Raw genomic sequence first — 13,822 nt, 5'->3', positions numbered from 1 at the left:
TTTTTCCTGTACTCCAATCCTCTTGCAATAAAGGCCAACATGGCATTTGCATTCCTAATTTCTTGCTGTACCTGCATGCTAACTTTTTGCAAACCTTGCACAAGCACACCCATGTCTCTTTGAAAAGCAACACCTACAAGTTTCACACCTTTTAAAAAATATTCTGCTTTTCTATTCTTATGACCAAAGTGAATAACTTCACACTTCCCCACATTATACTCCATCTGCCATCTTGTTGCCCACTCACTTAACCTGTCTATATCTCTTTGCATCCTCCCCACAGCTTACCTTTCCATCTAGCTTTGTATCACCAGCAAAGTTAGATATAGTACTCTCTGTCTCTTCATCTGAGTCATTAATATAGATCATTGCCCAGATCCTGCTTCAGGTGAGATCAAATAACTGAACTCAAATGTGGATGAAACCATTTTGTTTTACTGCATTTTTGGGATATGGGCATTCCTGGCAAAGACAGCATTTATTCCCATCTTTAGCTGCCCTTGAGAAGGTGGTGATGGGCCCTCTTCTTCAACCGGTGTAGTGCTTGTGGTGAAGGTACTTCCATAGTGCTGCTAGGTAGGGAGTTCCAGGATTTTGACCTGGCGATCATGAAGGACTGATATACACCCAGTCCAGATGGTGTGTGACTTGGAGGGGAGCATGGAGGTGAGGGTGTCTCCATGAACCTGCTGCCCTTGTCCTTTGAGGTGGTGGTAGTCACAAGTTTGGGAGAAAACCTTATACCCGAATAGCTCAGTTCTACATCAGGAGAGGGAGGTGGAGGGATTTTAGAGAGGATATTCCAGAGTGTCGAGCCAATATAGCTGATGGCACAGCCACCAATAAGAACGGGGCAGTGCATTTAATCACAAGAGCCACTGGGGAGTGTTCTTTGTTTTCACTGCTAATGATATTTTCTTCTTTCTGCAGTTACAGAAGGTACAGTTCAAGATGACAACCCAACCAATGGATATCATGGGACAGTGGAAGATCACTATCTGGGAAGAGCAAAACTTCCAGGGAAAACATTGCGAGTTTATGCTGGAATGTCCTAACATTATGGAGCGGGGATTCAACAAGATCCGCTCCATTAAGGTGGAATGTGGACCGTAAGTATCCTATATGATGCTGTGACTTCCCACCCTCCATATCATGACCTAAGCCATTGGTAAGGAGTAGAGGACCACGCATGATGCTAGGTTTTGACTGGTGGTTGGATCCACTTGCTCATTCATGCCTTTGTTGTCTAGACTCAACTATTCCTGGCCAGCCTCCCACCTTTTCACCTCCTCATAATTGAGCTCATCCAAAACCCTGCAGTCCCTATCCTAACTCGCACCAAGTCCCATTCACCTTTTGCTCACAGATCTACATCGGTTCCCAGTCTGGCAACTCCTTGATCTTAAAAATCTCATCCTAATGTTGAAATTCCTCCAAGGCCTCGCCCTTCCCTGTCTTGCCTCCTCCAGCCCTACAGCCATCTGAGATCTCATCACTCTCCAATTCTGGCCTCTTGCACAGCATTGGTTTTAATTGGTCCACCATTGACATTGGTGTCTTCAATCATTTCAGCCTTAAATTCTGTAATTTGCTCCCTAAAACTCTCTGTCTCTCTTTAAGCTTTCCTTCCTTAAGACGCTCCTCAAAACCTACCTCTTTGACCAAGCTTTTGGTCCTCCTGTCTAAATATCTCCTTACGTGACTCAATGTCAAATTTTGTTTGATAACACTCCTATGAAGCACTTTGGGACATTTTACTACATTAAAGGTGCCGCATAAATACAAGTTGTTGTGTGGGATGTCAATGCTGGGAGATTAGACAATTTCCATTTCAGTGCCCCCTGCACTCCCAGCTCAGGTATGTGGTGTAATTAGACACAGATTGAAGCTTGCAAACATGCTGTGTGAACGCCCTGACCAACTCCTATTTAACCACACAAGTAGGGTGGTGTAGTGCTGGCGGTACTGGACTCAAGAATCACACCCTGATAATTTGTGACATTTTGAGTTGAATAAATCTGATCACCTGTAGGCTGGCACCAGAAGTAATATCCACGAAAGTAAATACCTAACTGGTTTTCTATTCCCTTCAGGGAATAGAACCTACTTGTGTTGCTACTCTATGTGGTTGACTTTTTAATGCCCTTTGAAGTGGCTTTTCAAGAACAAGGGAAGACTTGCATTTATATAGCACCTTAGGACATCCCAAAGCTCTTTACAGTCAATGAAATAGTTTTTGAAGTTTAAGTCATTGTTCCCGCCAGTATCCTGGCCAATATTTCTCTCTCAACCAACATGCCTAAAATAGATTATCAGGTCATAATCACCTTACTGTTTGTGGGAGCTTACTGTGCATAAATTGGCTGCCGCCTTTTCCTACCATACAACAATGACTACACTTTAAAGGTATTTAATTGGCTGTAAAGCACTTTGGGAAGTCCTGAGGTTGTGAAAGGTGCTATATAAATGCAAGTCTTTCTCGCTTTATCAAGTGAACCGAGGCATTTGACTTGCTATGCGCAAGGCACAGAATTCCAGGCACCAATATTATCTGGGGGCAGGGTTCAGGTATAAGGTGAGGGGAAAGGTCAGTCAGAATTTATGTGTCTGACTGCCATCTGATGAAAGTGTGCGTGCGACTGCGCAGATGTCAGCTGTGGAAGCTTTGGACCCGGCTGTAATAGCCCATGTGGTCGAATTGCCTGCTGATACTCACTGTTGAAACTCATGAATGAAGAACTCCCTCTGGGATCGGTTTCGGAATGAGTGTCATACCCGTGGAAATGTAGCCCCAAATTAGTTGCCACTTTCAGGAGAGGGAAAAAGTGTTGGGGATGGAGGCGGTGGGAGAGCTGTGAATACATATAGGCTGTGGTATATCAGGGTCATGAGAGGTTGCCTATTTGCAGGGAAAATCACTGAATGTCTTGTCTCTCACTTTCACTTGTAGCTGGGTGGGTTATGAGTACCCAGAATTTCAGGGGCAGCAGTTTATTCTGGAGAAGGGTGACTATCCACACTGGGATGCCTGGAGTGGCAACAGCGGCTACAGGACAGAGCACCTGCTCTCCTTTCGCCCTATCAAATGCGCCGTAAGTCTCTCTTAATCTTTGACTCTTTCTTTCGCCTCTGTAATGTTCGATAATTCCAAGCCTGCAATTATCAAAAAGAGGTAATATTGAGGGATTGTTTCCTCTGTGTGCTGCACATAATGACATTCCAAGCATGTTTATAAAGAATCAGGCCACTGATTACTCAGTGTACAGAGCAGATCTCCCCAACTCACCATCCCATAGAAAGGATAACACAGAGATTAGCATGGATTACACACAGAGACTATACATAGGCTGAGGTGACTTACATAAAGGATAGCACATGGATTGGAGCATGTTATGCACAGGAAAATACATGGACTGGGGTATGTTACACATGGGATAATACATGGACTGGACTACACTACACAGGATATGCAAGTTGGGGTGCTTTATGCATAGGGTAACACAGATTGAAACGTCTTACATGTGAGAGAATACATGGGCTGGAATATGTTACACGTAAGACAACACATGGTCTGGATGACATTGCATTCAGGATCCAAATGGAAAAGTGGACAATAAGTGATTCCAAGTCAGAATATCTGACGTTAGCACTTCATGGTTGATGTCCTTCTGGAGACTTGAGATGTTATATATTACACATTTATAATGCAGACACTTTCATTCTTTCTCTCTGTTCCTAGAACCACAGTGACAGTAAGATAACCCTGTTTGAAAATGAGAACTTCCAGGGCCGTAAGTTTGAGTTATGTGATGACTACCCATCTCTGCAGGCCATGGGTTGGTGTAACAAGGAAGTTGCTTCCATCAAGGTCAGCTCTGGAGCGTAAGTAACCAGTGGTCAGGCTGGCAGTGATGTCCTTCCACACAGTTACACATATCCACGTCTCTCCTCCCCACCACCTGAGAGAAAGTATGCCATCTTGGCCAGGGGTTTGATGTAAAGTATTGTGCATTGGGCAAACCTAATGTGAGGTGTAAATACAAAATGAATGGAATGGAATTACATTCAAAAAGGGAGCAACTGTGGGCTCTTCACTGGCAATAGGGTCGACTTTTCCTTCTCTGTTGTGTTGGTGAGCCCCTTGTTCCAGCAGCTAAGAGCCCCCATGATTTTGAGGCCTCCGTGCAACTCTATTGGATGGTAAGTTTGTAGATTGTAGGAGGAAGGGGAACACTGAGGAAAGAAATTAGTTCGACAGTTCAGAGGGTCTATGGAAGGAGAAGTTTGAGTTGGAGACAGTGCGATGCAGTCATGGTGCATTCTCTGATGACATTTTCAAATTCCTTCATCGCCCCGTCACTCCCTATTTCTGTAACCTCCCCTATCCATAGAGTCCTCTGAGGTCTCTGCGCTCCTCCAATTCTGGCCTCTTGCGCAGCCCTTGGCTGGAATTTTAACCCCCAGGAGTGGACCAGGAGGCGGGGGGAGGCATAAAATCAAGTGGGGTGGTAGGGGGTGCTGTGCCCATCACCTACCCACCTCCGCTGGTATTTTACCAGCTGCGGGGGGATGTGGGACCATGCCATGTGATGCTGACTGCAAATTCAAGGGATGGGTCCCTCCTGTTTGGGTACAATATGCCCCATGGAGTGCCCCCACCAGTAGCAAAGGCTGCTCCCAATAGAAGAGCCCCTCCCAGACACTCGATCGCCACCCACGCACCCTGCCCTGCCTCATTAGCCCTGGCGAACCTGCCCCACTTACCTTTACTCCAGACCTCCATTTCTGCTCCTGGTCCCAGGCTGACTGCATTCCCAGCAGTGGCCACTGCTCCCAGTGGCACTACTGACACTGAAGAGCTGCCATCCATCTGATTGGGTGGTAGCTCTTGGAGGTGGGACATCCTGCCTTGGGGTGGGAGGTGGGGTAGCGCAGAAGCCACAACCTCAGGCAACTAATTGCCCGATGACGTTAAAATCCGGTCATGGTTTCCAGGGCTGGCAGAGGCGATGGGGCCACCTCCTCCATGTTAAATCTCGGCCCTTGATTTCCATCACTCCACCATTGGCAGTTATGCCTTCAGCTGCCTAGATCCGAAGCTTTGGAATTTTCTGCTTAAACCTCTCTGCGTCTCTCTCCTCTGTTAGCACACTTCTCAAATCCTACCACTTTGATCACGCTTTTGATCTGTCCTAATATCGCCTTATGCGGCTCGGTGTCAAATTTTTGTTTGACAAATTTTTGTTTGCTAACATTCCTGTGGAGTGCCATGAGGAAGTTTTACGACATTACAGGTTCTATATAAATACACGTCATTTTTGTTACAGGTGGGTTGGCTACCAGTACCCAGGATACAGGGGTTACCAATACATCTTTGAGAGGGACAGGCACAATGGTGAGTTCAAGAACTACAATGAGTACAGTACCCAGGCCCACACCAACCAGCTGCAGTCTATCCGCCGAATCCAGCACTAAGCCATGGAGAGCTCACCTATCATCGGGCCCACCAGTACAAAGAAGTAACTGTAGTGAACAATAAAACAAAAGCATCCTACAAAACACTTGAGAGTTGTTACTGTATTTATTGGCCATTAGCTAATTTGAGGAGAATCTTGCCTTTCTTTACCGAGCTGCGTTAATTGAAGGTTGAGCTCTATCCCAGGAGAGCTCTAACTGACTGATTGTGCTTCTTGCAAGATTGGATGTGGCATAGCCAAGGCTGGACTGAAGACTCAATGGGACCATGTTGAATAATGCTGAGGGATCACCTCTTCTAAGCCGCCAACCATGCACTCAGTGAGCTCAAACTGAAAATATAGTTTGAACTGTATGCAGATCAGGTTGGAGAGCGAGTCCTAGGTATCCTGATGGGCCTAAAAAAAACAAAGAACAAAGAAAATTACAGCACAGGAACAGGCCCTTCGGCCCTCCAAGCCTGCGCCGATCCAGATCCTCCACCTAAACATGTCGCCTATTTTCTAAGGGTCTGTATCTCTTTGCTTCCTGCCCATTCATGTACCTGTCTAGATACATCTTAAAAGACGCTATCGTGTTCGCATCTACCACCTCCGCTGGCAACGCGTTCCAGGCACCCACCACCCTCTGCATAAAGAACTTTCCACGCATATCCCCCCTAAACTTTTCCCCTCTCACTTTGAACTCGTGACCCCTAGTATTTGAATCCCCCACTCTGGGAAAAAGCTTCTTGCTATCCACCCTGTCTATACCTCTCATGATTTTGTACACCTCAATCAGGTCCCCCCTCAACCTCCGCCTTTCTAATGAAAATAATCCTAATCTATTCAACCTCTCTTCCTGACCCCAGGATTCTCAATGACAATACATCCCTTTAAGGAATAAAAACTCCACTGGAAAGGTGGTACAGCGACAGCTAACGAGAGAAGTTAAAGATAGTATCAGATTAAGATGGTGACGTAGTGGTAATGTCACTGAACTAGTAATCCAGAGGCCCCAGCTAGTGCACTGGGCCATAGGATCAAATCCCACCATGGCAGCTTGTGGAATTTAAATCCAATTAATTAATCAATTTAATTCATAAAAATCTGTAATTGAAAGCTAGTTTCAGTAATGCTGCCATGAAGCTATCATCAATTGTCGTAAAAACCCATCTGGCTCACTAATGTCCTTTAGGGAAGGAAATCTGCTGTCCTTACCTGGTCTGACCTAGATGTGACACCAGATCCACAGCAATGTGGTTGACTCTTAACTGCACTCTGAAATGGTTTAGTAAGCCACTCAGTTCAAGGGAAATTAAGGATGGACAACAACTGCTAGTCTTGCCAGTGATGCTCACATCCAATGAAATTTTTTTTAAAAAACTTACAATGTTGCCAAAATGAGTAGTAAACCCGAAGGATTGTGAGGGCTTTAAAAATCAACAAAGGATGATCAAGAATTTGACAAAGAGGAAGAAAGTAGGATATTAGAGTAAACTAGCAAGAAATATAAAAACAGATGGTAAGAAAATTTAGAAGTATGGGGGAGGGGGTGGCGTAGTGGTATTGTCAGTGGACTAGTAAACCAGAGACCCAGGGTATTGCTCTGGGGACATGGGTTCGAATCCCACCACAGCAGAAGGTGGAATTTGAATACAATTAATAAATCTGGAATTAAAAGCTAGTCTAATGATGGCCATAAAACCATTGTCGATTATTGTAAAAACCCATCTGGTTCACTAATGTCCTTTAGGGAAGGAAATCTGCTGTCCTTACCTGGTCTGGCCTACATGTGACTCCAGACCCACAGCAATGTGGTTAACTCTTACATGCCCTCTGAACTGGCCTAGCAAGCCACTCAGTTGTATCTAACCGCTCCGAAGTCAGTAAAAAGGAATGAAACCGGACGGACCACCCGGCATCGACCTAGGCACCGGAAACGACTACAGCAACTCCAGCCCTGTTGACCCTGCAAAGTCCTCCTTACTAACATCTGGGGGCTTGTGCCAAAGGTGGGAGAGCCGTCCCACAGACTAGTCATCAACAGCCTGATATAGTCATACTCACAGAATCATACCTTACAGACAATGTCCCAAACACTGCAATCACTATCTCCAGGTATGTCTTGTCCCACCGGCAGGACAGACCCACCAGAGGTGGCAGCACAGTGGTATACAGTAGGGAGGGAGTTGCCCTGGGAGTCCTCAACATCGACTCTGGATCCCATGAAGTCTCATGGCATCAGGTCCAACATGGGCAAGGAAACCTCCTGCTGATTACCACCTACCGCACCCCCCTCAGCTGCTAAGTCAGTACTCCTCCATGTTGAACACGACTTGGAGGAAACACTGAGAGTGGCAAGGGCGCAGAATGTACTCTGGGTGGGGAACTTCTATATTCATCACCAAGAGTGGCTCGGTAGCACCACTACTGATCGAGCTGGCCGAGTCCTAAAGGACATATCTGCAAAAGACTGGGTCTGCGGCAGGTGGTGAGGGAACCAACAAGAGGGAAAAGCATACTTGACCTCATCCTCACCAACCTGCCTGCCACAGATGCATCTGTCCATGACAGTATTGGTAGGAGTGACCATCACACAGTCCTTGTGGAGATGAAGTCCCGCCTTCACATGGAGTAACCTCATGGCCCGGCATATTCCCCACTTGACCATTACCATCAAGCCAGGAAACCAACCCTGGTTCAATGAAGAGCACAGGAAGGCATGCCAGGAGCAGCACCAGGCAAACCTCAAAATGAGGTGTCAACCTGGTGAAGCTACAACCCAGGACTACTTGCATGCCAAACCGCATAAGCAGCATGCGATAGACAGAGCGAAGCCATCCCAAAACCAATGGATCTAAGCTCTGCAGTCCTGCCGCATCCAGCCGTGAATGGTGGTGGACAAATAAACAATTAACTGGAGGAGGTGGCTCCACAAATATCCCCATCCTCAAAGATGGGGGAGCCCAGCAGATAGGTGCGAAAAATAAGGCTGAAGCATTTGCAACAATCTTCAGCCAGAAGTGCCGAGTTAATGATCCATCTCAGCCTCCTCCTGAAGTCCCCAGCATCACAGATGCCAGTCTTCAGCCAATTCAATTCACTCCGTGTGATATCAAGAAACGACTGAAGGCACTGGATACTGCAAAGGCTATGGGCCCTGACAATATTCTGGCAATAGTACTGAAGACCTGTGCTCCAGAACCTGCTGCACCCCTAGCCAAGCTGTTCCTGTACAGCTACAACACTGGCATCTACCCGGCAATGTGGAAAATTGCCCAGGCAGGTCCTGTACACAAAAAGCAGGACAAGTCCAACCCGGCCAATTACTGCCCCATCAGTCTACTCTCAATCATCAGTAAACTGATGGAAGGTGTCATCAACAGTGCCATCAAGCAGCACTTGCTTAGCAATTACCTGCTCAGTGACGCTCAGTTTCGGTTCTGCCAGGGCCACTCAGCACCTGACCTCATTACAGCCTTGGTTCAAACATGGACAAAAGAGCTGAACTCAAGAGGTGAGGTGAGAGTGACTGCCCTTAACATCAAGGCATCATTTGACTGAGTATGGCATCAAGGAGCCCTAGCAAAACTGATGTCAATGGGAATCAGGGGGAAACTCTCCGCTGTTTGGAGTCATACCTAGCACAAAGGAAGATGGTTGTGGTTGTTGGAGGTCAATCATCTGAGCTCCAGGACATCACTGCAGGAGTTCCTCAGGGTAGTTTCCTAGGCCCAACCATCTTCAGCTGCTTTATCAATGACCTTCCTTCAAACATAAGGTCAGAAGTGGGGATGTTCGCTGATGATTGCACAATGGTCAGCACCATTCGAGATTCCTCAGATACTGAAGCAGTCCGTGTAGAAATGCAATAAGTCCTGGACAATATCCAGGTTTGGGCTGATAACATTAGTGCCACACAAGTGACAGGCAATGACCATCTCCAACAAGAGAGAATCTAACCATCTCCCCTTGTCATTCAGTGGCATTACCATTGCTGAATCCCCCACTATCAACATCCTAGGGGCTACCATTGACCAGAAATTGAACTGGAGTAGCCAAATAAATACTCTGGCTACAAGAGCAGGTCAGAGGCTAAGAATCCTGCGACGAGTAACTCACCTCCTGACTCCCCAAAGCCTGTCCGCCATCTACAAGGCACAAGTCAGGAGTGTGATGGAATACTCTCCACTTGCCTGGATGGGTGCAACTCCAACAACACTCAAGAAGCTCGACACCATCCAGGACAAAGCAGCCCGCTTGATTGGCACCCCATCCACAAACATTCACTCCCTCCTCAACCGGCTCAGTGTGTACCATCTACAAGATGCACTGCAGCAACGCACCAAGGCTCCTTAGACAGCACCTTCCAAACCCGCGACCTCTACTAACTAGAGGGACAAGGGCAGCAGATGCATGGAACCACCACCACCTGCAAGTTTCCCTCCAAGTCACACACCATCCTGACTTGGAACTATATCGCTGTTCCTTCACTGTCACTGGGTCAAAATCCTGGAACTCCCTTCCTAACAGCACTGTGGGTGTACCTACCTCACATGGACTGCATCAGTTTAAGAAGGCAGCTCACCACCACCTTCTCAAGGGCAATTAGGGATGGGCAATAAATGCTAGCCTAGACACCGATGCCCACATCCCATGAATGAATAAATAAAAAAGGAAGGGAATAGCGAAAGTAATCATGGGTCCCTTAATGACAGAGACAAAAGAAATTATAATAAGGAATAAGGAAATGGCAGAGATGTTAAACAAATATTTTGTGTTTGTCTTCACACTGAAAGACAGAATGAACATACTGAACAAGCCACGGGACTAAGGAGAGTGAAGAACTTAAAGTAATTAATATTAGTTAATTAAAAGTTCTGGGCAAATTAATAGGGACTGAAAATTAACAAATCCCCTGAACCTGATGGTTTATATCCTCGAGTTTTAAGAGGTGGCTGCAGAAATGGATGGATCCGTTTTGATTCCTCAGAATTCCCTCGATTCTGGAATGGTCCCCATGGATTGGAAGGTAGCAAATGTAATCCTGCTGTTCAAGAAAGAAGGCAGAATATGGGGAACAATGGGCCAGATTGTCTGACATCAGTAGTAGGTACAACGCTAGAATCTATTACTAAGGACATGGCACTTAGAAAATCACAATATGTTAGGCAGAGTCAGCACTGTTTTATGAAATGTATTGCAATTTCAATAGAGTTTTTTTTGAAGATATAACAGAGTAGATAAAGGGGAACCAGCGGATATAGTATATTTATATTTTCAGAAGGCATTGGTTAAGGTGCCACATAAGAGGTTATTACAGAAGATTAGGGCTCATGGGACTGCAGGTAATCTATTAGCATGGCTTGAGGATTGGCTCACAGACAGAAAATAGAGATTTGGAATAAATGAGTCATTTTCAGGATGGTAGGGCGTAACGTTTGATTGTAGGAACATAGGAAGAGATATAGCAAGCAATTAGGAAGGCAAATGGTATATTACGCTTTATTGCAAGGGAATTGGAGTATAAGAGTAGGAATGCTTGCTGCAATTACATAGGGCTTGGGTGAGCAAATACCTGGAATACTGTGTACAATATTTGTCTCCCTACCTAAGGAGGGATATACTTGCCTTAGTGGGGGTGCAACAAAGTTCACTGGATTGATTCCTGTGATAAAGGCATTGTCCTTTGAGGAGAAATCAAGTAGAATAGGCCTATATTCTCTAGAATTTAGAAAAATCGGAAGCAATTGCATTGAAACGCACAACATTCTTAAAAGGCTTGATAGGGTATATGCTGAGAGGTTGTTTCCCTTGGCTGGAGAGTCTGGAACTAGGGTCCATAGTCACAGAATAAGGGGTTGGCCTTTTAGGACTGAGAGGGGGAGAAATTTCTTCACTCAGAGGGTTGTGAATCTTTGGAATTCTCTACCCCACAGGACTAAGAATGCTGAATTCTTGAGTTTATTGGAGATAGAGATTGATAGATTTTTCAGGCACTACGGTAATCAAGGGATATGGGGATCGGGTGGGAAAGAGAAATTGATGTTACTGAACTGTGGGCCTACTCCTGCTCGTATTTCTTATACCCTTTCAAGGAGCCTTTAAAATGTAAATTGAAGTATGAACTTACCTGGGTCTCACCTGGCCATGAGTTCACAGATTTCACTGGTGGGTCCAAGACTGTACTATGGGGAAATCATAGATTTCTGAGGAAGAATGAACCAGTAGGCTCCTCCCGGCCTACAAGTATTTGACATAAAAGTAAACATTTTTTAATGTCAGTAGTGGCTCAGTGGGTTGCACTCTCACCTTGGAGTCAGAAGGTTGCAGGTGTGAGTCCCACTCCAGAGACTTGAACACGTAATCCAGGCTGACACTCCCAGGGCAGTCCTGAGATAACACATCACGGTCACAGCTTCCGTCTTTCCGATGAGATGTTAAACCGAGTCCCCTGTCTTCCCTCTCAGGTGGACGTAAAAATTCCATGGCAACATTCGAAGAACAGCAGGGCACTCACCCCAGTGTCCTAGCCAATATTTAACCCTTATCTCATTGTTGCTTATGGGATCTTGCTGTGTGCAAATTGGCTGCTGTGTTTCCTACATTACAAAATTAACTGCACTTCAAAAGTACTTCATTGGCTGTAAAAATACTTTGGGACATCCTGAGATCATGAAAGGTGCTATATAAATGCAAGTCTTTCTTTCATCTTTTCTCAAAACTGATCTTGGTCTCTTCTGTGTTAAAACTGACCTCCAGACTTCAGTCAATTTAAGATGGGGAGCGGTGAGAAGTGGTCGGGAACTAGGCATGACCTGCCCACCAACTTAAATAATCTTATCCTGCTCATCTTTTACTGGGCAGAGGTTAAAATCAGGCCTAATCAGCACCCTACAACCCCACACATAGAGGAAACCATCCTGATTTTTCAGTGGTAAAAGCTTCTTTTCTATATACCTGCCTCATACCGGAAGTTCAAATCATGGGACTGCGCCTGCGTTTATTGGAAGGAAGACTGCAGACCGGGGAACATACAGGACAATAGTGGAGAGTGCAAGTGGCATTTTTAGCCCTTAGTAGTGTGCCATGCAGGCCCCCACCTGCCAAGAATGAGACACATTAATTTCGCCACATGAATGTTGATTTTTAACTGTTGCTGGAGTAAAGAAAGAACTTAAAAATAAAATCACCAGACCCTTGACTGGAAAGACATTTGCATAGTAACAGACAATACTTGGAAAGGGCAAAGGGGCCACTTCCTGCTCCAATTTAATCCACAATTGACTTTTGATTACCAGACGTTGAAGCTGGAGAAGCTAGCATTCCAGGTTAACTGCTAAGATGGCCGAATACACAAACAGATGTGGTCAGACCAGTTTAGTCACATGACTAACTGGCAGTTGGATCTTTTTAAAATTTTAACTTGCCACAGAGTTTTAAAACTCAGAAAGCTGTTTGCCCCTTAACTGAAAAGACCTCTCTCCTGTCTGCTCTCATCTCACTCTCACCAGCTTCAGAAACCATTGAAGGCATATGAACCCCAAGAGAGAAAAGTCTCCTACAGTGAACAAGGTTTAAGAAAAATACTGGGCCCCAATGAAAAGCAAGACTAACTACAAGCAAGGACTACAGCTCAGAGATTGCCTCAAACTTCGCTACTTTATTTTTCTTCTGCTCCTTTCTGTCTCTATTTGCATGTACTTATCACGTATGTATGCTAGCGTGGGACACAGTGCATATCTGCAGGCATTAACCAAATTAGAGTTTAAGTTTTAATAAATTTCACTTTTCTTCTTTAAACTTAAGAAAGCCTGTTTGTACTAATTTCTTTGCCTTATAATTGGAAAACAGTTAACAAGGATTCACCAAGGGGGAGCTCACAACACAGTGTGTTTAAAAATTAAACCCTATTACAATAAGACCAAATGAAAGCTAAAAGGGACCCCTAGACACCTTTCTCACCTGGTCATAACAAGTGGCAAAAAGGGAAAGTGTGGGTTGAAGGTGATCAGTAGGTTTCATGGGTTTCATAGAATCATAGAATAGTTACAGGACGGAATGAGGCCATTTGGCCTTTTGTGTCCGTGCCGGCTCTCTGTGAGAGCAACTCACCTAGTCCCACTTCCCAGCTTTTTCCCCATAGCCCTGCAAATTTTTTCTGTTCAGATAATTATCCAGTTCTCTTTTGAAAGCTACGATTCACTCTGTCTCCGCCACACTCTCAAGCAGTGCATTCCAGATCCTAACCGCTCATTGTGTAAAAATGATTTTCCTCATGTCACAATTGTTTCTTTTGCCAGTCACCTTAAATTGATGTCCTCTGGTTCTGGATCCCTTGGCCAATGGGAACAGTTTCTAAAAGC

The 13,822-nt window shown here is 45.3% G+C and overlaps 1 protein-coding gene across 1 annotated transcript; it reads left to right on the top strand.

Annotated features, from left to right (window-relative positions):
* The first annotated feature begins 930 nt into the window (after window positions 1-930).
* LOC137371679 (beta-crystallin A2) lies at window positions 931-5,475 on the top strand. Its single transcript, XM_068034476.1, has 4 exons — window positions 931-1,109; window positions 2,951-3,092; window positions 3,740-3,882; window positions 5,328-5,475. Exons 1-4 carry the CDS (start codon window positions 952-954, stop codon window positions 5,473-5,475), a joined length of 591 nt encoding a protein of 196 aa, XP_067890577.1. The 5' UTR covers window positions 931-951.
* The last annotated feature ends 8,347 nt before the right edge of the window (window positions 5,476-13,822 follow it).

This window comes from Heterodontus francisci, chromosome 7 (assembly GCF_036365525.1).
Source record: "Heterodontus francisci isolate sHetFra1 chromosome 7, sHetFra1.hap1, whole genome shotgun sequence".
Classification (NCBI taxonomy): Eukaryota; Metazoa; Chordata; class Chondrichthyes; order Heterodontiformes; family Heterodontidae; genus Heterodontus; species Heterodontus francisci.
Note: the sequence above shows the minus strand (reverse complement) of the source record. Positions and strands in the feature narration are given on the sequence as shown.

Bases quoted from the DNA above. Each gene is read 5' to 3' on its own strand.
- LOC137371679 (XM_068034476.1), top strand. From the start codon at position 952: ATGACAACCCAACCAATGGATATCATGGGACAGTGGAAGATCACTATC. The intron at 3,093-3,739 runs GTAAGTCTCTCT...CTCTGTTCCTAG, and splicing joins TTCGCCCTATCAAATGCGCC to AACCACAGTGACAGTAAGAT. The intron at 3,883-5,327 runs GTAAGTAACCAG...TTTTTGTTACAG, and splicing joins ATCAAGGTCAGCTCTGGAGC to GTGGGTTGGCTACCAGTACC.